The sequence below is a fragment of the Anastrepha obliqua genome, chromosome 2 (genome assembly GCF_027943255.1).
Source record: "Anastrepha obliqua isolate idAnaObli1 chromosome 2, idAnaObli1_1.0, whole genome shotgun sequence".
NCBI lineage: Eukaryota > Metazoa > Arthropoda > Insecta > Diptera > Tephritidae > Anastrepha > Anastrepha obliqua.
In genome coordinates this window covers 63,371,751-63,397,081 of record NC_072893.1, presented here as the reverse complement: position 1 = coordinate 63,397,081, position 25,331 = coordinate 63,371,751, and the positions used below count along the sequence as shown (strand labels likewise).

At 33.1% G+C, this 25,331-nt stretch overlaps 1 protein-coding gene across 11 annotated transcripts; it reads left to right on the top strand.

The window, feature by feature from the left end:
- The first annotated feature begins 3,000 nt into the window (after positions 1-3,000).
- On the top strand, positions 3,001-20,969 carry LOC129238723 (cytoplasmic dynein 1 intermediate chain). Of its 11 annotated transcripts, none has more exons than XM_054873865.1 (11): positions 3,001-3,119; positions 3,499-3,712; positions 3,775-3,921; positions 4,004-4,131; positions 4,901-4,933; positions 5,322-5,342; positions 6,492-6,539; positions 14,869-15,021; positions 15,119-15,883; positions 19,736-19,896; positions 19,965-20,969. In XM_054873865.1, the coding sequence occupies exons 2-11, from the start codon at positions 3,558-3,560 to the stop codon at positions 20,316-20,318; spliced, it is 1,965 nt and encodes a 654-aa protein (XP_054729840.1). In that variant the 5' UTR covers positions 3,001-3,119; positions 3,499-3,557; the 3' UTR covers positions 20,319-20,969. The 11 variants fall into 11 exon arrangements, with proteins under 11 accessions (XP_054729840.1, XP_054729839.1, XP_054729837.1 ...); XM_054873864.1 differs by having other exon boundaries at positions 14,866-15,021; XM_054873862.1 differs by having other exon boundaries at positions 4,871-4,933.
- The last annotated feature ends 4,362 nt before the right edge of the window (positions 20,970-25,331 follow it).

Here is a 25,331-nt window from a genome sequence, read left to right as displayed (position 1 = left end):
AAAACAGAAAAGTTCTTCACCAGATTTTTTAGTGGTATTAAAGGCATATATTTGTTTTTGTTTTAACTGACTCGGATTATGTTTAATTTTAATAAAAACTCACAAACTTATACGGTTTATATATTTGCAGTTTTTACACTTTTCAAAAGTTCGTGTCACGCTGTTGGCAGAGTTTTATCTAAATTTCTCTTGTTGTTTACGCAAAATTTATAACCTGAAAAATGTAATAATTAAAACCAAAGCACCCAAGCAGCAAAGCACTGTGCACTTTTCCGGCTCACAAACACACCTCCACTTTGTAGTCGCACACCTGTCCAGGCAGAATTTGTGCAGTTGTAAGGGATTTAACATTTCATAATTTGGCCAAATGCGTTTCGTCCAATCAGAAAATGTTCATCTCCTCTTTGTCTTCAACTTCAAGTTTGCGTTTTATGTTCTTTGTATTGTTAGTTAAAGCACATACACTTTGTTGTTTTGTGTGCTTCTGCAGTGTGCCTTCACGGCACGAAATGTTGAAAAATCAATGAATGGCAGCAACAAAAACAACATGTTAACACACAGAAAAGCAAAAATACAAGTGGCAGTCATTGCAGCAGCGGCGACGACTGCGCGAGCAAAAGCAGTAGTAGTAATAAGTAGTTGAACATATTAAAAAACAAAAAAGCCTATAGGTTCAAGTCCGTTTAAATGGGACTTTATACGGTGACGACTACTCGCTAAAGTGTATATCTAACTCCTTCATTGGTCTTTTTCATGCCAACGTTGTAAATATTAGAACATTTCCGCCGATTCGATGAGTTATCCATCTGTTTATAAGTGCTCGTGAATATTGTATCTTTTCGCACCTTTCTGAACTTGATTAAGCGTGCACACCAACTCCGCTAGAAATTGGTAATCGTACCCCCCGCTTTCTACATAAATACGGGCGAAAAACACCCGTGCAGTATTAGCACCGACGCAGCGCTGCACGTCAAGGTACGACGTCGACGATGACGACGGTGATTGCTGCTACTGCTACTGCTTTTGCTGCTGTTGTGGTGGTGTAACACGAATTGGAGAGCTTGTTTTTTATCCAATTAAAATTTATTTCTTCTGATTTGGTTTTTGCAAATTACACTACCGCCATGCATTCGAAGTGATTTTAATAATATACGTTAATTTAAAACGAAATACAAATTTGGATTTGTGCTGCAATTACATTTTAAGTGTTGCAGATTTGCCCGTAAGCGATATCATATAGTATTTTGAGTTTTTCCACACTTATATTTTTTATTCAATTCTTCCAACCACTTTTTTTTCTATTTTCTCAAATTTTAAAACACCGCGTCGAATAAAGGTTTTTTCACGACGGCGTCAATATAACTAATACAACGTTCTCTACTAATACGGACAAATCTGTCAAACTTTCGGCATGAACACCTTCCACATAACTGGGCGTTCCACATTCCACGCATGTCTTGTCCACAATATTCTTATTAGCGTGAAGTTGGTGTTGATTGCAAAACCAGTTCCCATATTCCAATTAGAAAACGGACTGTTTTGAGTACTTTCTTTTGTACTGACATTCGTTTTTGTTTTGAGTTTTCGATTTATGGTATTCACACCGAGTACGATAATGTAATAATTCGGTATTCGGACATACTTGCCATGTGTTGTGTTTATGTCAAATTTCCCCAATACCGAATAAACTAGTAAAGGTCATATTTTATAATTATTAAAAATATATATACACATTTATAACATTGTTTTGGCAATTCTGAAAAGATTGCCACATCGGAAAGCTCCGAAGGAAAGTGAAAATACGTATTCGCTGTGAAAGAGGAGAAAAATGTTTGCGTAGCACAGGGTTCCAAACAGTTCTAAAGACAGTTTACTCTTAAGCTACCGCCGTGTTTCTTTCAAATTGCATGCTCTAACTTCGATTTGTTTGGCATACATTTGAGTGAAGGATAGATTATAAAAGTATTTTTAGAGCACCTACCAATGTGATGTTGTCTTTGCAAAATTGTGCTATGCAAGCACGAATTAAGAGAGAAAAAACTTGAGACTTAAAAAGTTTACCGATTGTTATTCTTGCTTTCCCTTTGTTTTTTACTTAATTTTTTTTTTTAATTCCATTTGATTTTTTTAGGAATTTTTTCCGTAATTAAGGAATAAATAAACAATACAAAATTGATCATACAGTCATCCCATATTATAGGTAATCAGCGATTTAGAGAAAACAAATGGTGCCGCTACTTGAATAGTTGTGAATATAAATGCCTTATTTGTTAAGCTGACGTAATTTAAGAATTTTATATAAATTTTTTTCCAATTACTTTTTTGTTTCTATTCCCTTTTCAGTTATCTTCTAATGAATGTAGTAACCTAGATTCTAATATTTTAAACAAGTTATTGGAAAAGTGACTTCTGCTTATCCAAATTGCTCCACTGGAAAAAATACTCTCAACAATTTATTTCTGCATGATCTTGTATTTTATTATTTTTGTAAATATTATGACAGGAATTTTCGAAAAACCCATCGGTTGTGTCCATTACTTTTGTGAAGTTTGTGAAACGCTAAAGGTAAAAATAAGCAAAAAAAGTGAAGCTCTCTGACAAGTTTCTAAATATATAATGCATACAAACAATATAATGCATACAAACAATCACATGCAGACTACAGCAATAGAACGGAAAAGTCTGACTACAATAATTTTTTATATAGGTACATGCCGGCATATTTTATTTAATTTCAGATTATTTTATTTTCATCTTCTTTGTTTCTATATAAATTTTATCTTACTTTTTTATATGAAATATAATTATAAATAATTAAGTAGTTAAGCAACTAGCATCTGGGGGTATCGATCTGTATTTTACTTAATTATTTGTTATATTTAATTGAACTTCATTTATTATATGAGAAAATACTCCCTTAAATTATGTGACAACTCTCTGCTTATAGTAATCGTTTCTCAACACTAAGCCATCTGTAATTTTAATTTGCCAGAGCTGGCAACTCTCAAGAAAGTGAGTAATTTTCAGACGGAGAAAGACAGGAAACTATTTTCAGTGAAAATTCGTAAATTATTTATTTAGATTGCTGATTTAATAAAAAATTTTCAAGAGTGTCACAAGTAGGTATATTTCATTTTAAGAAAAATATATATTGTTTTTGTAGCTAAACAGTAGGCTCTGCAAAATTAAAGCAAGTGTATGAAAATATTGATTTTCGTTCTGTCGTACAACTTCGGTGATTTATCCAACCTTGCCCGAAGTGAAAATAAAAATTGAAATATTTTGATATTTAAATGCGCAAAACTCTTGTAAATCCCTTCTGAACGAATTTCGCACAACTGAAAAATATAGTAAAAGTAGCATAAATTGTTTTGTCTAATATGGCACAAGCTAATTTATGCAACTTTTATATGACATCATCAGCGCTTATTTGCATTTTTTGTTTGCTTAAATATCGCAATATTTATAATAATTACACCCTTCTTAAACTCTCAACAGATACAATAAATAAACGACTTTGGTATTAACTGAAAACTGCAAAAGCCACCATCTCCAGCATGGATCGCAAAGCTGAACTGGAACGTAAAAAAGCCAAATTGGCAGCTCTTCGCGAAGAGAAGGATCGTCGTAGGCGTGAAAAAGAGATGAAGGACATGGAAGAGGCTGCTGGACGTATCGGTGGAGGGGTTGGCATCGACAAGGATCAAAGGAAGTGAGTTAAATTAATCGGCATTTTTGGAATTATATTTATACGTGTATGTTTATCGGCTTTAGAGATTTAGATGAGATGTTGTCTTCATTGGGAGTTGCGCCCGTATCAGAGGTATTATCTTCATTATCATCTGTAAATTCACTCACGTCGGACAACTCCAACACTCAAACACCAGATGCCAGTCTGCAAGCAAATATGAATGGTGTCGGGTTAGTTTCATTTGAAGCATAAAATAAATGATTAAAAAGAGTTGTAAGTAATTTATTAATAAATCAATTATTTATACACCAGAGGTGGTAAGAAGCAGCCCCTAAACTTAAGCGTGTACAACGTGCAGGCAACCAACATTCCACCTAAAGAAACGATGGTATACTCAAAACAAACACAAACTACTAGTACTGGAGGGCACGAACGTGATGGTGGGTACTATAAATATACAATTTGTTGTTGTTTTGTGCTTTATTGGTTAATATCATTATACATATGTATATTAGTTAAAGTGTTGATTATTCTAAAATAACGTATATTCCAAAAGTTTAGTTGCATACTAGAACAAATTTAATAAGTAACTTTTAGATACAAAAAGCTATTATCCAAAATATATTGTGTGAGTGCAAAAGACTTTATTTCTCAGAACAGCTATAATATTCGTCCAAGCAGTTCCTTTTAAAAATGAAAATAAATTTAATGTTTGATTTTGAATAGAAACTTTGATGATGCATAGAAAATAAGAAGAAATGAAAAAAAATGAAATAAAGAATAAGAATAGAAATAGAAATAAACTCTTTTGCACCTTTCGATTCACCTGTGCGCTTGACTTGGCGCAAGCTTCACCCAATTGCATTGCAACAATTAATGCTAGATCTTGCTACATGCGCTTACAAATATACATACATATATAAAAATTTGATTTCATAAAATAATTACACATACTTACATACGAATGAGAATGCGTGATTGTGTTAAATAATTATATAAAATAATATTGCATATATCTTGTTCGCATGCACTTTGATATAAAGCCCAGTGCCTTATACATACATACACACCCACATTTTCATGCAACTAACTAACCAGAAATTATTGAGTTACCCCCACAAATTACTTGTATGAAGAATCTTAAAAGAAAATCATAGTGAAATAAAATAACAAATACAGTTCTTTCTTGCCACTCCTCACCTCTATCAGGATACATGGAGGATTGGTGGAGACCACGCAAAGGTACTGGTATTTATTATTTCAGCAAAATAAAAATAAAAAGAAAAAAGAAAAACGAAAAATATATATACATACATATAAATCATTTGCGAAATTGCTTTAAAAATATTTTATTTCTTACATGCACCATGGCTAACTACTTCGAATTGAGTGCACTTGAAACTATGGCCAGCTATTTCCCACTTTTTTATATTTTAAAGTTTCTCCTTCACGGTTATCCCCTGTTTTTAAGTTTTTACGTTGAACGTCTGTTCGTTTCGCATTTCAAATTTCAGCGGCTTTTTACCTTTCTAATTTATTTTTATGTTTTAATTTAACTATTATGTGTAACTTTCTACTGTGAACTATTCGTCTAATAACAAACCTAACTACTCTTTTATTTTGATTTTAGCTCATGCTACGGATTATTATGGTGAGTTACGTTTCGTTTATCAATACTTTTTACGAGGCAGAAATTGTATTGTATGTATAGTCCAGTGTGTTCGATCTTTGTATGTGTGCGTTTTTTGAGTGTGTAGTTATATTTTTATTAATTTTAGTTGTATTTTATATACTGAAAATATATACATATCTATTCACTTACTCTTATTATATCTTTCTTTCATGTAACAAAGAAATTTTTTTCCTTTAACGTGAATTATTAAGTAGTTAGTAGTTATAGCTAAATAATTTTTGTTTCGTTTTTTTTTTTAATCTTCTGTGCAAATGGAAAGGCCATTTATGGGTCATCTGTCCAGTTGAAACATACTTATTTTTAAGTTTTCGCCTGTATAATCGATTCACATTATAATTTTTTTCTCCACCCATTTTATTATTTCGATTTGGTAAATCGACAAAATATTCGTTGTTTATAAGTTGGAAAAGTAACCTAGTAGATATTGATTTTTTTTATTAATTTTCAATTAGTAATCGGAAATGCATTCAATTTCAAAAAGTAATTCATACATACTATTATATATACCAACAAAACCAACAATAATAATTTGGCAGACAACATTACGGCAAATACAGCTTTTTAGTTCATTATTATAGATATTTCCCCTCAAACTCCAATCATGTAATAAATAAATCTGTTCATCATAAACAAAAATGTTAACATTTGCTTCAACGGCGATGAACATTAATTGTTTCTGTGTGCATTTAATCATAGGTGTACATAATATAAAGAATTGATTTTTTTTCCAAAATGCAAAACAAATTTATGCATGCTATTTTCGTAATCTTCACATACAATATTTGAGTTAAATATTTTAAAATTGCTTATTCCCCTCAATTAGTAAGCGATATTTTATTAGTTAGCGGACGATCAACACGTTCTCTTTGCTTCAAAATATTTAATTCAGTGTTTTATGCATAAATATACAAAAACATACATACATATTTTTCACAATTAAAATATTGTATCAGTTGTTGTGTCTCCTATGAATTTGGGGCAATCATAATTTGCTTAATTTGCATTTCGACATATTGAAATGTTCTTTAAAACCGACTAAAATGCAAATTAAATTGAAAAATATCAAAAAATTTACTTCAATCATCTTTATTCTGTATATTTTTCAAGACGAATACAATCTAAATCCGGGTTTAGAGTGGGAGGATGAGTTCACAGGTAGGTAACATCTGCTCCAATATTTTATGACAGTAGCGGAATCGACATGAAGCAAAATAGGAACGTGACAAATTCTCTATAAAATAAAAATAAAAACAGTAAAAACTTGAAAAAGCTCTATCGTAATAAAAAGAAAATAACAGTTTTCGTATAACCGCAAACTATGCTTTGAAATTGTAAATGTCCGATTTCGCGTTATCAAATATATATTTGTATAAGGTTTAAGGTGGCTAAGTTGCAAAAAAAAAAAAAACAAAAAAAAAAGCAAAAAAGGCAATAACTACTTGCCTTATTATATGTTAACTGCTTCTGAGAAATATTTGTATAATTGTGTAATCCAATACTCCTTATATGTCCCATCCCCAAACAATCCTTCACCTTGTTTTTATACCTCTACTATTAGCCGCATTCTGTATATGTATCATTAACCCACAAAAAATATTCTTGTCATATTTTAAAATATTAATACAGTCACAATACATTAACGCATATTAACTTTTAATACTTACGAGCTTATGAAGAGAAAGCAATTAAAACGATGAGAATTAATGGTGAAAATATGTAGAAAAGCAATATTGATTAAAATAAAAATAAATTTATTGAAATAATTTATAAAATTATATAGAGCTTGTGAACTTAACTAAATAACTGCGGCTCAACTCAACACGTAAACATTTTTCAGAAATATCTTTAAATTAAGGCATGCAGTCGGTTTGTAATATAAATATATTTAAGGATTATAGGGAAGTTTTTTTAAATTTAAATGTTTACTTATTATTCACCATAAATTAAATTGCTTAAAACGCTTTGCTTCTGTCATTAACACGCACCGCTATTGTGTTTGACTTTGTATATACATTAAATAAGGGCTTTCAATAAGCTCATTCTAACTTGAAATCGAAAGAGTGCAGTAAACTGTTAAGATGATCGTTAACATTCTCTGGTATAACCTATTTCCGTCAAGAACTTAACTGCTATCGAGAGCTCTGTTAAGTTTCTGAAATATGAAGTTGTTGTTGTAGCAGCATAAACATTCCCCATACTTATGTACATACGGGGAATGCTGCTGGAGTGACAGTCCTTGGCCGGATATAAATCCGGGTCGTTTCGGTAACGTAGAACCGACTGTCGTGGAAACGAAATATCAAGAGTTTACATTTGGTTCACATTTGCAGTTTGTTGATTACAGACAGCTACCAGATCCGTGTACATTTTTATGTTAATGGTGTTAATTTTTAGCTTACTAATAATGCTCCTAAGCATTTGTTGTTTATTAAAGAAAATATATGCCTTAGCATAAAAGAAAATTAATTTCCATTAAAAAAAATTGGCCACACAAGACTTTAGAAGTGGTGTTTCTTTTGTTTATGCAGCATGGCGCGCGCCTGAAAGCGTCCTATAAAAACTGTTTACATTTGTAATAGGAGTATCCCTGTTAAAATAACATTTTCTGTTAACTTCATGGAATTGCATGGAAATTTTGTAATTCAAATGTGATATTTAACAGCTGCTCAGCGTAAACTGTAGTTAAGGCTCACCGGAAATAGACTACTAATTTTCATACTATTCGAAAGTTTCTTCCATGAGCCCTCCGCAAGTCTGATTCATACACTTGCCAAATCATGCCTAGTTGTTCGGTTAACATGTCAGTTGCCTTTCCTGTTCATATCATCTTACGGTAGGTTCGTGAATTACCAGGCTTAGGACATATTGAATGTGCTGTTAGATGAGTTGGTTTGAGGGGAGCAAGTGAAAAAATGCTTCGTTTCACGCGAGGTTTGTACAAGTTTGAACAATTGTTTGTTAACCTGCCGAACATTAAATGAGAATTTCCCAAACTTGGAAAAAAGGGGAAACTGAGAGCAAAGTGAAATATCTTTTTGAGAGGAAATTCCCCAATTTTTATTGGAACAATTTTTACATACAATAAAATAATTTGCGGCTGCCGTAGCCGAATCGTCGAAGCGTGACTACCATTCGGTAAGGTTCGGGTTTGAAACCCAGTATTGGCATGCTACAAATAGAAAAAGTGGTTTCTGATAGCGGCGGCCTCTCGGCAGACAATGGCAAACCCTCGAGTATATTTCTGCCAAGCTTCTCATAATAAATCATCTACCGCTCGGAGGCGGCGTTAAGTTTTAGGTCCCTCCTTTTGCGGAAAAACATCTAGACGCTCATCGTAATTTAGAGGAGGAGCCTAGCCAAACACCTGGGGTTATATATGTATGTATATACTTACATACATATATAATTTGCGGGTAGCTGATTTCAATTTACTCAAATAAGACAACTTCCTTTGTGAATGAATAATAAAAACTTTAAATAAGCAAAAATTAAATGTGCTCTTTGTGAAGACTATAAGTATCTTCCAATATTCTTTTATATTTAACACTTCAATTCAAACAGTCTATTTTTTTTCTTCTATTATTTTCCTATTTGAAATCGAATAGTTGGCCATTGGTAATTAATTACATAACCTTTAGGCAGTGCTAGTATTGGTAGCTTTTCTAATTGCTTTAAGACTAATTTTAATAATTTTCATATGTATGTACATATATAGAGGAGAGCAAATTTTGGGCTAAAGAAAAAATCATAATCACGCGGCATACATTGTTTCAGGTGTAAGCTTCTTACCTAATACCAGCTTTCATTATATAAAATGAAGAGTCTTAAAATTCTCATACTTTTAATTTTTTAATTTTCTTTCATTTGGTGCTGTGAATACATGCAAACGCAAACACACGTTTAACCGGCATACAAACATACCTATGTGTAGTTACATATGTAACTTCATTCTATATACTTTGGTGATTCATTGCGCTTCACACTCACTGAATTGTAAAGCAAATTAATATAAAACAAAAACTTTGTCTCTAGAAACGCTTGCTTTGGTTTTCCTCCACTTTCAACCAATCCAGAACCAAGGAATGCACTGCATTATTTACACATACACATGCATATATCTACAAATTATATTTCTTAATGGCATACCGAACTCTTTTAAGGATATACAATACAGATATTTGAAATATAAATTGGGTGGAGAAACGTGAATATGTTAAGATAAATAATTTTATTTTAAATGAGTATAAATAAATAAGCATTTCTTTTATAAATTCTCAAATACAATCTGTTACAATTATGTTAATTGGCTCTTTTGTACATTATTGATTATAATTAAATGTGCAATAAGCAAACATTTGCTGTGTATAATTTTTTTTTTGTTTTGATAATTCATTTTCATAATAATAGTTTAGCCAAGTTGTTGAAATATATGCATACATACATACATACATTTGACAATATAAACTATTATTTTTATTTTTTATATTAAGTTTAATTGGTTGTATAGCAATTGCAAAATTAATAGTAAAATTCACTAGAAATTAATATTTTATACAGTGTTTCTAATACCATTGCATTTTTTGCGCAAACTAAAATCTTACACCCAAAGCGCACCCTGATAACACCTAAGACACACTATTACAAAGTAACCAAAATGTGTATTATGAAATTTTTTTTGCACTTTTGCTCAGTAGAGTTGGGCGCATCATCTGCAAAAATGCATAGATTTTTTTTTTTATTCGAATAATTTTTTTATGTGGATTTTTAACAAAATATGTAACTTATTTGAAATTAGTTTTCATTCACATTAGACGATTAATTTCTGGTCGAGAAAGATTTTATGTTTTAATGCAACAATTATTAACCCATTCGAGCACAACGTTGTCGAAAAGCGTAATGATACCGATAAGCACAAAAAAGAGCGACCAAATAACAGGCAAAATTTAAAAAAAAAGATGCAGACAATTTTTTTTTTCAGAATGCAACAAACCGGTTTTGAATATGCATTTTTTCTAATAATTATTATAACAAAAATGAGAAATGTGTAAATAAGTAAAACAGTTTTCAACAAATGTCAAATTAAATATTCATTTGTCATCAATTTGTTTGCCCAAACGAGCGTGGCGACTCGAAACTTTGTGTAAACACAAATATAATACGATGACAAGTGAAAAACAAATTGAAGTCAAAACCAAAAAAAAAAAAAAAATTTGTTTTAAAAGGATTAAGACGAGCCAGATAAGCCACAGCAATGAATGACAAATATTAGTTTGGGGCGAAAAAAAATCCATTATTTTTGCGCAAATGGTTTAAAACTGTTTTATGGTCGATCTTTAGCTTCTGGGCGATGTTACGACTACTAACCTGCCGATCAAATTCAAATATTTCTGTAATTTTATCGATATTTTCTTTAACATCAAAAATGCCTGAACGAAATCGACGAAACCAAAATTGAACGTAATTAGCTCTTAAGTATCGGCACCGGCATCATAAACACCATTTACAATTTCAGCGGCTAAGCTTGCATTTTTGCCTTTATCAAAGAAAAATTGTAAATGTACCGAATTTTCTCTTTGCTGGCCTCCATTGTTAACGCCCCATAACTCACAACTGAATGCAGCAAACAAAAAACAGCAAACAAAATTTTTAGTGTGAAATGTCACTTAACAACAAGCATAAACTTGAAATTGTTTGATCGATACTTTACGAGATATCGATCACTACAGCCATCTACCGCGAATATAATGGATAATAGATTTCTTTTTCCCCGAACTAATAGTTTGTGCATTAAAAACCATTAATTTAGCGCTTAACAAATATAAAGTGCTAAGTCGACTTAAGTTTCTTTATTAAAAATCCAAAAAAATTTTACTGGAAACGTGAAACTTTCACACTGAATGGCGAAAATTAGAATATTAAAAAAGAAAAAAATTATTTAAAATGTCGCTAACATGCAAAAGAAAGCAAAAAAGTTGCATACTGCACACCTACAACTTTATTGTAGTTAACTCTACATTTACATTTTTTTATATATGTATTTAAAAAAAAAATTAAAAATTAAAAAAAAAAATTTTTTTAATTAATTAAATTTTTTTTTTTAATTTTCAAAATCCAAAAAATGTTTCTTATTTTCTTTATTTGAGAAAATTCTTTTTCGTTTCTTTACTGTTTCTATATTTACAAATCGATTAAAAATTCCTGTACTAAAAAAGTATTTTCATGAAATTTCCACAGTGAGAGAAGGTAAATAAATACTCAAATATAAGTGAAATAAAAAAAAGAACAACATGAAAAACTGGCATACCTTTGCAAAAAAAACGAAATCTTGATGTTATAAAGTACTCAGAGGGTTATGCAAATAATTGTATATAAATACCTTTGCCTACTTCACGGCGCTAATCACTCATTCACTGCACCACTACATATTATTATTAACATACTTACATATTTGCAAGCTTTATATTTTTAGTTGTGTTTATGATTTTCTTTAACCCTGCACGCTACGCCGTTACACCCACCATCTTGCATTCACTGTTGCCGCTGCCGAAATTCGTTGAATATTAATAAATTTGTTCGTGTCCACCGAATCAACAACAATAACATTGTGACAAAAAAATTGTTTACGTACTTTTTCCCAGGTTTGTGCATATTTACTAAGCCTGCAAGTGAAGTAAAAAGGAACTGCACACTCAGAATTTTTAATTGATGCTCAAAATCCGAAGTTGGCGTCGAAAAGCCAATTTTTACATGTACGCGTTTTGGAAGTTGTACACTCTTGGACAATACGAGTAAAATAGGTGTGTGACATTTTGACCAGTTTTGGCTATTTTACTGTGGTTTTTTTAGTGTTTATTAATTTTTTATAAAAATTTAACTGTAGCATGTACCCCAAAAACCATATAAAAATTTGTTTAAACTTTGTGCAAAAACTATGAAACTATTTTTTTGCATATTTTTTGGTATGCAATTTTCTAGCCCATGCAATTTCAGTCTAATAAGTACAAGTTGCATGTGGCTACGAAATACCGTTGATTTTTAAGCCATTTTTTTTTTTTTTTTTTTTTTTTTCAAAGTATGTTCGTCAATTTTTTTATATGGAAGGAAATGGCCAGCAGCGTCACCAAAAAAATTCTCAAAATTCACCGATCTTTTGTAGTACACTTCGATTTTTTTTTACTAAAGGGTGGTTAAGTTTCAAGGCCCGGTGTTCATTTTGAATAAAATATAATTTTTTTAGGAAATTATTATCATTTCTCTTTATTATGATAATATTGGTAAGGCTCAATTACGCATGCAACAAAATATCGGCCAAATGGCTGCCGCGACTTCGGCGGCACACCTCCATCCGATGGTCCAAATTTTCGATGACGCTGAGGCATAATTGAGGTTCTATGCCGTAAATGTCCCGAATTATTTCATCCTTTAGCTCTTGAATTGTTGCTGGCTTATCGACGTGCACCTTTTCTTTCTCAACGGTGTCAAATCACATGATCTTGGCTGCCAATTGACATCGCCGCGACGTGAGATTATTCAGCCATAAAATTTTTCGCGCAAAAGAGCCATTGTTTCGTTGTTGAATCCACATATCGTCCACATCCATATCTTCCAATTCGGGCCATCAAAAGTTCGTTATCATCTCACGATAGCGAACACTATTCACAGTAACTGCTTGACCGGCCTCATTTTGGAAAAAATACGGCCCAATGATGCCGCCGGCCTATAAACCGCGCCAAACAGTCACTCTTTGTGGGTGCATTGGTTTTTCGGCAATCACTCTTGGATTATCATTCGCCCAAATGCGGCAATTCTGCTTATTAACGAATCTACTGAAGTGAAAATGTGCTTCATCACTGAAGATGATTTTCTTCGAAAATTGGTCATTCACATGCCACTGTTGCCTGAATAACTTTAACACGTTGTTCGATTGTGTATCTTTCCATGTTTGAAATTGAAAAATGTCGAATGAAATGCAGAAAAAAACTTGACGTTTGGGTGTGGTTCACATTCAACATCGGCCCTTGAAATTTAACCACCCTTTAGAATTGAATGGGCTATAAAAGTGTATACAAAAAAATTCTGATTAAAATTTCAAAAATTTAAAAGAAGTTAAAATTTTCGTATAATTTGCAGAATTGTTTCCCAAAGTTTAGGATAAAGTTTTATATGGTTTTCGTTGCATAATGAATACAACTTTTATAGAAAATTAATGAACACTAAATAAATAGCAGTAAAATAACCCAAACTAAAAATTTCAAATTCATACGCCTATTTTATTGTCCTCGAGTGTATGTATGTGTAGTTCAAAAATATACATTTAACAGCATAAAATAATTTTTGTACAAGGTGGCACCAAGTTAATCGTACGTCAATCATATTTGACGCTTGTGAATCAGGCAGCTCTAGCATACAAACAGACAAGCAAACTAATTCAAAAACAAGATAGGATGTTTAATTTTGCGCCACTTTATAAATATATGAAAAGTTGGATTTTTCGAACCTAAATCCAGATTTTGATGGTAAATCCAAAATTTCGAGTATGCATTTTTTTCTACTCGGCTAAACCTACAGTTTTATGTGCATAACTGTAACAGAGGTGAATGCAATAAAACTAATGCTATTTATGTGTTATGTGACTAACTAACTATGTGACCCACAGTTTGAGGGTCTGGAGGATTTCTCAAAAATAAATCCTCCTGCGCTGCGTAGGTTTGCTAAAAGCGTTGACATCTTACGGGTTAACCAAACCTAACCTATGTGTTAGGCTCGAGACTTTTCAACCTATGTGTTATGTCTAAAGAAACTATATTTTCGCTGTCACGCAGTGTAATTGATCTAAAAAAATCGACTTGCCTTTTAGAATTCTGGATGTTAGGATCCTTTCTATCGAGCCTTAACAGCTGTAAGCTACCGATTTTCCGCGTGCATAATTTTGATAAGTAAAAATCGTCATTTGAACCACTGTGCGGCAACAAACTATGTTCACTACAATCAGGAGAAAAAATGTTGAACTGACGCAGCGTACTGGCTTATTAAAGCACTTAAAAGCTCACCTCTCGCATTGTTTTAGTTAATAAATCTCCAGCTGCTTTGAATGAAGGAAAGTTTGTATATATATAAATATGTTGATAACTCATAACACACAACGCACACTGAAATTGTTGCATCACACAGCTTTTTTTCGCACATAGTTCAGCTAAACCCCCTTCCACAAAAATCAAAAAAAAAAAAAAACCAAGCAAAATCATTTATACTGTACAGAAAAGCCAATTGTAAAATATTCATAGAAGAAAAAAAACAAAGAAAACAACTATAATCTTTTTTGTATAAAACGTCGCGTCTAAACGAATGAAACCAGGCCAATTCAGAATTGTGTTGCTATCAATAACCAAGAAAGTAGAATTGTTCCTGTTCTGTCGATTGTCATGTTCCTCTAGCTGTGTTAGTTTTATACCTTAAACAGTGCTTGCATTTGATGCCCAAGGAGATGACGAAGAGAGCTCTCTACCACATCTGGATCATGGTTTCACCTCGAAGTTGCCACCCGGCTACTTGACACATGGTTTGCCTACGGTCAAGGATGTGGCACCCGCCATCACGCCATTGGAGCAAAAGAAGGAGCAGGAGGAGAAAAAAGAGAGTGAGTGCAAATCCTTTGACACGAAATGGTCATTTAATATATTACAATTTTCATTTTTATATTATTTCTATCTCTCTCTCTCTCTCTCTCTCTGTAGTTAAGGAACTTTCGGAGGAGCAAAAACAGATGATCATACTTTCCGAGGACTTCCAACGTTTTGTGCTACGCGCAGGTCGTGTTGTTGAACGTGCGCTCTCCGAGAATGTTGACATTTATACGGATTATATTGGCGCTGGCGATAATGAAGACAACAATGATGAGCGCTCACATGCTCGCCTCTCGTTGAATCGCATTTTCTACGATGAACGTTGGTCGAAAAATCGTTGCATCACCTGTATGGATTGGTCTACACATTTTCCGGAATTGGTGGCCGCTTCATATCACAATAACGAGGAGAGTCCTAACGAACCCGATGGCGTTGTTATGGTTTGGAATACTAAATTTAAAAAGCAAACGCCTGAAGATATTTTCCATTGTCAAAGCGCCGTCATGTCGACGTGTTTTGCTAAATTCAATCCTAATCTGATATTAGGTGGTACATATTCGGGACAAATTGTGCTATGGGATAATCGTGTGCAAAAACGTACACCAATGCAACGCACACCATTGAGCGCTGCTGCACACACTCACCCGGTGTATTGTTTGCAGGTGGTTGGCTCACAAAATGCTCACAATGTTATCTCGATCTCTTCGGATGGCAAATTGTGCTCTTGGAGTTTGGATATGTTGTCGCATCCTCAAGACACTTTGGAGTTACAACAGCAGCGTCCATCGAAATCGATTGCAGTTACTTGTATGGCTTTTCCGGCGAATGAAATTAATAATTTGGTGATGGGCAGTGAGGATGGTTACGTCTACTCAGGTAAGGAACAATGTGCGCTTTGTACAGTTATTCATTTTAAATAAGTAAATAGCATTTATAAGGCTCGCAATTTATTTCTGCAATAACAATTTTAAAGTTTCAAGCACCACAGCTCATTATTAAATCAATTATGTTGTAAAAGCTTGACGGACTCGAGTGTTTGTAAAATGTGAAAACGCGTAAACAATTGTTGTTATTGTAATGATTTAAAACTCTGCCCTTGCATTTTTGCGGAATGCCGCTCAGATGTCAGTCCCCTTAGGTAGGTAGGTACTTTAGATAGCAAGAATACACTTCAAGTAGCACTTTCATGCCGTCCATCCACAGCCATCCAATGCTGTTGATGTGGTGGAGGAGAGAAAAGGGGTCTAGGCTGAAGAATTTCCTCAAACCATCCCCAAAGGGCACGATAAGGAATCTCAAGCGCCTAGCCACCAGAGCCAGAAATTTGCAGAGAAAGTGCTCAACAGCCTCTTTCTCTGCTGGATCCCCACAACTGCTGCAATAGGGGTTGTACGGAAGTCCAAGCTCCTCCGCATGATTACCGATCACCAAATGACCAGTGAACACCGCAGTGAGTTTGGAAATTGAACGGCGGGGAACTCCCATCACCTTAATCACATACAAATCCGGGTCGTTCCGGTAAAGTAGAACTAACCCTAACACCTAACAGAGTGCGTACGACATTTGAGAACAACTTGAGAGTAAAACTAATTAGCTTTGATTTTGAACAAAATTTTATGAAACTTCACTAATTTTTTACACAACGTTAACTTATTATACAGGGTTGGCCATATTAAACTGACCCATGTGATTATTAAAAAAATATGGAAAAAGATACATTTTTTTGTGTTTCATTGTGAAAAACATTTAATTTAGTTCAAGGAGATTCGTTTACATCACTTTTTGAATATGATATCGCGCAAGTGGTCGCCCTTAGCTCGTATAGCGTAATGTGCCCGTTTTTCGGCGTTTTCCATAGTTTTGGCCAGCGTCTCGGCCGATATGGCGGCTATTTCCCGTCGGATATTGGCCTTAAGTGCGCCTAGTGTCTTTGGCTTGTTGACGTAAACCTTAGATTTCATATTACAGTAAAAAGTTATAGGGTTACTCAATGGGTCAGTTTAATATGGCCAACCCTGTATATCTCGGCCTCGGTAGTCTAGCGTAAGTGCACTAGCTTGCCATCCCAGACGTTTTGGGTGCGAATACCACGCAAACCACGCTCCTCGCACTTTTCCAAACTTATCTACTTTTCTAGTTTCTAAAAAAAAAATCATTCCTCAACCCCAAAAACCGTATCCTTCCAATCCTTATTACGGCACAAAAGTCAGCGCATTACTCGCATTGGGACTGCTAAAACAAGCAAAAAACAAAGAAAAAGACGCAGTTACACATTGTATCAGTGGCATCAGCAAGAGGAAGGTAATAGCGCAGACACACCAAAATTTAGCGAAGTCCTGACCCAACTGTGCGATGATCCTTCTGACAGATAAATGTGAAACACAGATGGCGCGCTAAACAGGTAGAAGGCGTTGTTCCACGGCAGATGGGCATTCCCACTATTTAGGACTGGTAATGGCAGGCTAATCACCTACCCTTGCCAGAAAGCAAAATAGATTATTGAAACCAACGCAAGACTGAGTCTTGTCGACGCCCTATGCCCCCGAGTGGAGTGAGCAAGGAAAAAAATTATCTAAAATTATGCAATTAAATTTTAATTAGCTGCAATGAACTCCTCCAACTCGACGGATAAGACCCTCAGAAACATTAAGCTCCCTCTCAAGGGCCCTCATAGATTTTTGAAGGGTCCTCGTCTATGATCGTTTGCACTTGTCGGTGTGATTTGCATATACTAAATCTACGATAAGTGCATGCCTCTTCAGTTCTTGAATTAAGTTGCAGTCCTCCATGTCTTATGTAAAAAAGAGCAAAAATAAAAATAATGACTTCAGGAAGTTATAGTCACATATATGCATGTCCTCAACTACCGTATGCACCCAGTATATGGGTGAACCATCGGCTCGTGGCATAAAGCCCGAAACCATTATGTTTATAGGATAGGCTATTGCAGGATCGGCCGAAACAGTTCCCTGAATGAAGTTCAAATCGAAAATCATTAAGAACTATTAAACTGTATGTTGTAATACCATATTTGTACGAAAACCTGTCGATGAGCCACCCTGTTTATACTAAAAAAATTCTGAATAACGGAATCGAAAGAGGAATCGCTTTAGATTCATCCGTCGCTTCGTGAAATGTTTGAAATAGGACAAAAACCAGCCCCCAGTCCAATATAACAAAAAATTTAATTTCTATTCACGTCCTACCATGATTTATTTCGTGTTTAGCTTAGTTTCTTCTCAAATTTGTGGTGTGCGTCTTGATGTTATTCAACAAATGCAGATACCTAAAGTTGTATGTCACCTCCGAACGGACAGAAATACACACGAAAGTTTGCCTTTACTTACCCAGAGAATGGGTGTGCAAACACATGACTTCTGCAGAAGTTGTCTAGACGAGGAAGAGACGATCCCGCACCTTCTGTGTCACTGTCTTTAACGAATTAGAAGACCTCGGTTCTGTCAAAATTAAGGATCTTGCGAAATTTCTGAATAGTACACATTGGTTTCAGGAGGGATAAGGGATAGTGCCCCACGCGGCATCACAATGGGCCAAGAGCCTGAGTGTGTCCTGCAATGGACAACTGCTTCAACCTGGCCTAACCTAACAGTAACAGAGGCGCACATCACACATTTCACCTGGAAAATAAAATCAACTTGACAAATATTTGATTTGGCGGTGTTTATAATTTTTTCATTTGATACAATTTTTTTTATTTTTTTTTTTATTACATTTTTTTTTTTAATTTTTGTTTTTTATTAAATTTGTATTTATTAAACAAAAATAAAGGATATAATTAAATTTTATTTTTTTTATTAAATTTTACATTTTATTTACATTTCACCTGGAAAATAAAATCAACTTGACAAATATTTGATTTGGCGGTGTTTATAATTTTTTCATTTGATTAAATTTTTTTTATTTTTTTTTATTACATTTTTTTTTTTTAATTTTTGTTTTTTATTAAATTTGTATTTATTAAAAAAAAGAAAGGATATTATTAAATTTTATTTTTTTTATTAAATTTTACATTTTATTTACATTTCACCTGGAAAATAAAATCAACTTGACAAATATTTGATTTGGCGGTGTTTACATTTTTTCATTTGATTAAATTTTTTTAATTTTTTTTTTATTAAATTTTTATTATTTTTTGTTTTTTATTAAATTTGTATTTATTAAAGAAAAAGAAGGATATAATTAAATTTAATTTTTTTTATTAAATTTTACATTTTGTTTACATTTCACCTGGAAAATAAAATCAACTTGACAAATATTTGATTTGGCGGTGTTTATAATTTTTTCATTTGATTAAATTTTTTTTATTTTTTTTATATTAATTTTTTTTTTATTTTTTGTTTTTTATTAAATTTGTATTTATTAAAAAAAAGAAAGGATATAATTAATTTAATTTTTTTTTTTTTAATTTTACATTTTATTTACATTTCACCTGGAAAATAAAATCAACTTGACAAATATTTGATTTGGCGGTGTTTATAATTTTTTTATATGATTAAATTTTTTTTATCTTTTCGTTATTTATTAAAAAAAATAATTGTATTAAATTTTATTTTTTATTTGTTTTATGGTTATAATTTTTTTTATTTTAAAATTCTTTTTTATTTTTTAATTAATACTTCAATTTTTTTATTAAATTTTAATTTAATTTTTAAATTAATATTTTTTTACTAAATTTTGAATTAATCGCTTCCAATTTTTTCGCTCCAGCTTGTCGTCATGGTTCACGCACTGGCGTAAATGATGTCTTCGAAAAGCACTTGGGCCCAGTAACAGGAATCTCTACACACTACAATCAATCGTCACCTGACTTTGGCCATCTTTTCTTAACTTCCTCTATTGATTGGACTATTAAGTTGTGGTCTCTGAAGGTGAGTCACAAAAATATGCTATTTTTTTACTATTCAATAACAATAACTTCCATACCGTTTTATTTCAGGACACTAAACCTCTGTATTCCTTTGAAGATAACTCTGATTACGTCATGGATGTCGCATGGTCGCCCATTCATCCTGCACTTTTTGCTGCTGTCGATGGTAGTGGTCGCCTTGATTTGTGGAATCTTAATCAGGATACCGAAGTACCCACAGCATCAGTTTTGGTTGAAGGTGCGCCAGCACTTAATCGTGTCTCGTGGACTCCGTCAGGTCTGCATGTGACCATCGGCGACGATACGGGCAAACTGTATGTTTACGATGTCACTGATCACCTGGCGCAGCCATCACGTGATGAATGGTCGCGTTTTAATGCGACACTCAATGAGCTCAAAATGAATCAAAGCGATGATGTTTAAATCAAATGCGCATTCGCAATTAAACGATAATTTAATTTAAAAAGACTTCATTGATATTCTACAACTATGGCAACTTAATATAAAGAAACAGGAATAAGCACTCCACTGTGTTTGAAAGCCTCAGCTGCAATGTCAAAGGCAAAATCGTTAGTAATTCATTAGATGAGCAAATATAATTTGTATTTTGTACAACTCTAAGTTAAAAGGTTTTATATTGTATAAACTTAAAACATCAAAGGCCTATTTTGTTTCTAATTGTAAGATGCTCGCACTGTTATGAAAATAAGAAGTGCTGGATGCAACTTGCGCTAAGTATTAATTGACTTAATTTTTCTACTGTTTCAATAAAATTGTGCTTTAGGGCAAGCACCCTCTATTAGTATTCTCAAATTTAAATAAATCTTTATTCGATTCTGTTAAATCTTCTATATGTATTTATTTATGTTACTACAAGTATTTTGCTTTGTTGAAATAGGGACTGCTACTTAAATGTCAGAAAAGTGCAGATGTTTATGAGTAGGTGTATGTGCTGCTTGTACGAGAGATCACTAAGTGAGAACGAAGATAAATCTAACAACATAAATACTTACATATGTATACATATATAAAGATTTATTGAGATATAATAATATATGAATAATGAAACTAAAATTAACGATTTGTTTTTATTTCTATAAAGTCAAAATTTCGTATATTCTGTCAATTTTCAGGAATGGCCAATGCGATTCTTGCAAAGAAAATCAAGGTACCATTAAAAGAGACAATAATGAGTTTCACCTATCTAAGCAGGACTATATCGGTGCATATACGCCAAATCAAAAGATTTGCTGGTAGCTCTCCTCTTTGATCGGATATCAATTTTCAGTTTCGTTATGTTGTTGCGTACATTTTTTTATAACCTACGATTCTTTTTTCTTTTTTTTGTATGTAGATACAGTCTGTCTAATAAAAGATACAATCTGTCTTTAGTACTAACCTTAAAAAGACAGCTGTTAAAATTTCATGATATTCTATTCATTAGTTCGTGAGTTATTGTGCTAAGAGCGACGCTACTTTTGTTATTTTCAAAACAATGGATCAAAACGTAGTTTGTGTTTGTGCTTCTTGATGGGGAAAAATACCGTTCAAGCGAAGCAATGGCTTGAAAAGTATTATGGGGAATCCACCCCATCAGAAACAACAATGATTTGCTGACTTCAAACGGTCGTAGAGACACCGATGAGACGGGAACACCAGAAAATATCAAAAAAATCTACAAAATCGTTATGAATGATCGAAAAGTGAAGTTGCGAGAGTTAGCTCACATCGTAAAGATATCAAAAGAACGTGTAGGCTTTATATTGCATGAGCGTTTAACTGTGGGATAGCTCTCTTCGAAGTAGGTGCCGCGTTTGCTCACTGTTGTCCAAAAACACTGTCACAAGTCGATCAAAACAATGGCAAAACAACATTAATTGAACTTCGAATTGCTTCCACATCCAGCGTATACGCTAGATTTGGCTCCAGCGACTACTGGCTTTTCGCAGACCTAAAAAAATGCTCGGCGGTAAGAAATTTCGCTCGAATGAAAAGATTATCACTGAAACTGAGGCCTTTTTTGAGGCAAAAGATAAATCGTTCTACAAAAGTGGTATTGCAATGTTAGAGCGGCGCTGGAATGATTGCGTTGTCCTTGATGGAAATTACGTTGATGATTAAAGCTAATTTTGAACAATAAAAAAGAATTATCTTCGTTAGGCCCGGGACTTTTCCGCCCATGTGTTATTTGACCAATTGGATTCTAACAAACTGCATTGCATGGGCTTATAATATTTATTATGTACATATATATATATATATAATCGGCGCGTACACCCTTTTTGGGTGTTTGACCGAGCTCCTCCTCCTATTTGTGGTGTGTGTCTTGTTCCTCAATATCCTCCTGTTGGGGAAGCTTCAGGAAGTCGGTCAGTGTTCTCTCATAAGTGTTGTCTCTGCTTAACAATTTGTTCAGACGAATTGCTCCACTGCTTGCCGTTACTTTGACACGCAAGTCGTACGAAAGGAAGTTAAGTATTGCCTAATGGCTAGCGGTATTTACGCGAGCCACAGTCATAGTTTGTGTTTTTAAAATTACCGGGTACTTTTTCCCCCGGGCCCGGAGTTTTCAGAGGGCCTCGGACTCGAGGGTAATTCCAAGAAATTTCCTGCTTGAAAAAATATAGTAAATAATACTTCTACCAGAGTTCCGTCGCAGACTTTTTTTGGTGTCACCATATCGAATGTTATGAACACGATTACGAAGTATAAATATAATATGGTGATACAAAAGTGTATATTATTGATCGTTCAGCGCTTTATCAAGGATCAAAGACTACCATCGTTCTTGTTCAACTCAGAGTCGAGTAACAGGATTGGCAACTTTGTATTTGGAATCTGAGTTAGCAAGGAAACTCGACTTCGATGATATTATAAGAGCTTTTGCCTCAGCTAAAGCAAGAAAAGCAAAATTCTAAGCATCGTGGCAGTCATTTTCAAATATTTGTAAGGCTCACAAAATGAATAAAAAAGTTTAACTTTTTTCAGCTGCGCTTTTTATTTCAAATCTGCTGAAGAGTTATCTAAAATTCATTTTAATCAATATTTCATAATTAATTCTATCAAAAATTTTATCAATGAGTTTTTCAATGTTTAAATGTTATATCACTATAACATAATACGCATTTTGATAAATAAAAAAAATTTGAAGGAGCCCGCATCTCCAGTTTCCCCCAGGGCCCGAATACTCTCTCCACGGCCCTGGTCTGGATATACATATAAAGACTGATAAAGATATAAATACCGATTACACCCGAATTTGGTCCCATATACTTATTATAAATAGATTAATTTGTGTTCTTCATTGGTAACTGTTGGCAACTTTTGAAACGTAAAGAAGGTGCAGTGAGGGCCCGGAGCAAGAACGATTTTATCGAGAATGACTGCTTTGGAGTAACCTGGAAGGAAATATCACCGGATACCACACAAGAATTTAGTCGGACCGATGCCTAGAAGGCTGCGAACCGTAATTGATGTGAATGAAGAAGGGCTTACAAAGTATACATTTTAAGAGTTTAATTTTTAACATACATATTCTCAGTAGAATCTTTGGCAGCTGTTACAGTGAATTCAATTTCGCTCGAGAATTTCATTAAAATCATAAAAATCCACTACTAAGCTGGTGGATGGGTAAAAGCTACATTTCGTAAAATTTGTGATATTTCCGGTCTTTCTGAGCCCGCTATTAATAATGGTGCGCTATGTAGTCTAAGAGCGTGATTAGGCCATAGGTTATGCTATCAAAAGTTGTTAAAAGCTGAATTATTGCCAATTTTTGATGACGGTCGCACAGCCACCAAAACAATGATTTTATTGCAAACCAAATTTCACGATCGCATAATTTCCCGAAATTCAACTGTTAATTTGCCGCGCCGACTTAGCACCATTGGATAATTTTTTGTTGGACTATGTTAAAGAAAGAGTCTATACGGAGTCTATATCGAAGCGATTGTAGTTTTAAAACTCCAAATCCGTGACGTGATAAACGAAATGGGAAAAAGAGAGTAAAAGTTTTGTTGAAATAATCGACATCCGTATTCATGGTAGTGGTGAACATCTATACGATATCATATTTCATTTATACTAATTCTCAAATCTCTTCTAATACATTAAAAACTTCAATAATCTGCGTTCTTTATGTTGTTTAAAAAAAAAAATCTTGTTGAAAATCCCTTCACAAAGACTTTTGATCTAATGAATTTTTCTTGTCTTATACTTTTTTAAATAGTGCGTTGAACATTACTTTTCCTCAAGTTAATCAAATAAAATTTCGTTTAACTGCATTCAATATTTTCAAATATTTTATAAAATATTCCAGATATTCGAAATACATGCGGTTTACTAATAGTTATGTCCATAATTTTATGTCGTTCAGAATTTTATATGCATCTCATTCAAAGTAATTTATATTATCATCACGTGCGGGCTGCATTTACTTAAGGCCAGGTTACCCTTGATTTGTGTGCTTTTTTAAATAAACTTTATTCATAGTACAAAATATATTTATTAATCAATTTTTTTACATGTGAAAAAACAAATATTAAATTGCTTAAAAAAATTTTTTTTTTTTTTTTTTTCAAATGGTGGCTTTCAAAATGGCTGCTAAATTTTAGCTGATTCGTAGTTGGATGCCATCATATCTCGAAAACGAATTATCTGAAAGTAAAAAATCAAACGGTTTCATCTTCTGTATTGAATTGGTTATAGCCGCAAGCAGAATCACAAACATTTATTGTTATTTAAAAAAGTTATAAACAATTAAAAGTGAAAAAATAGTGGCAAAAAATTCAAAAGTCCGCCATTTTGTTTTTTTTTATTAAAAATATTTGATTCTGCTTGCGGTCATAACCAATTCAATACAGAAGATGAAACCGTTTGATTTTTTACTTTCAGATAATTCGTTTTCGAGATATGATGGCATCCAACTACGAATCAGCTAAAATTAAGCAGCCATTTTGAAAGCCACCATTTGAAAAAAAAAAAAAAAAAAAATTTTTTAAGCAATTTAATATTTGTTTTTTCACATGTAAAAAAATTGATTAATAAATATATTTTGTACTATGAATAAAGTTTATTTAAAAAAGCACACAAATCAAGGGTAACCTGGCCTTAAGGTAAGGAATTTCGGTAATTTCATACCAGCTCTCCACCCAAATATTGAAGAGGCGACTTTCTTATCTACATACAATATGAGACAACATTTCGCAAGTAAAACAACAAACTGAAAGAGTCGACTATCATTTTATTGGTGTGTGTAATAATTGCAGTTTTAATAAGAACGTCCGTGTATGGATGAACGTATATAAATACAAATTTGTTGTATGTAGTTAGTATATGCACTGGCTGAGAGAATAATCACTACTATCATATCTTTCTTATGCATATGAGAGAGAATTCATTCAACTTGCGAGCAGTTCACTGAAAGTGACTAAAATT

Coding starts and splice junctions, on each gene's coding strand:
- LOC129238723 (XM_054873861.1), top strand. CDS start 3,558: ATGGATCGCAAAGCTGAACTGGAACGTAAAAAAGCCAAATTGGCAGCT. Junction 3,713..3,774: donor ATCGACAAGGATCAAAGGAA/GTGAGTTAAATT, acceptor TATCGGCTTTAG/AGATTTAGATGAGATGTTGT. Junction 6,540..14,865: donor GTGGGAGGATGAGTTCACAG/GTAGGTAACATC, acceptor TTGATGCCCAAG/GAGATGACGAAGAGAGCTCT.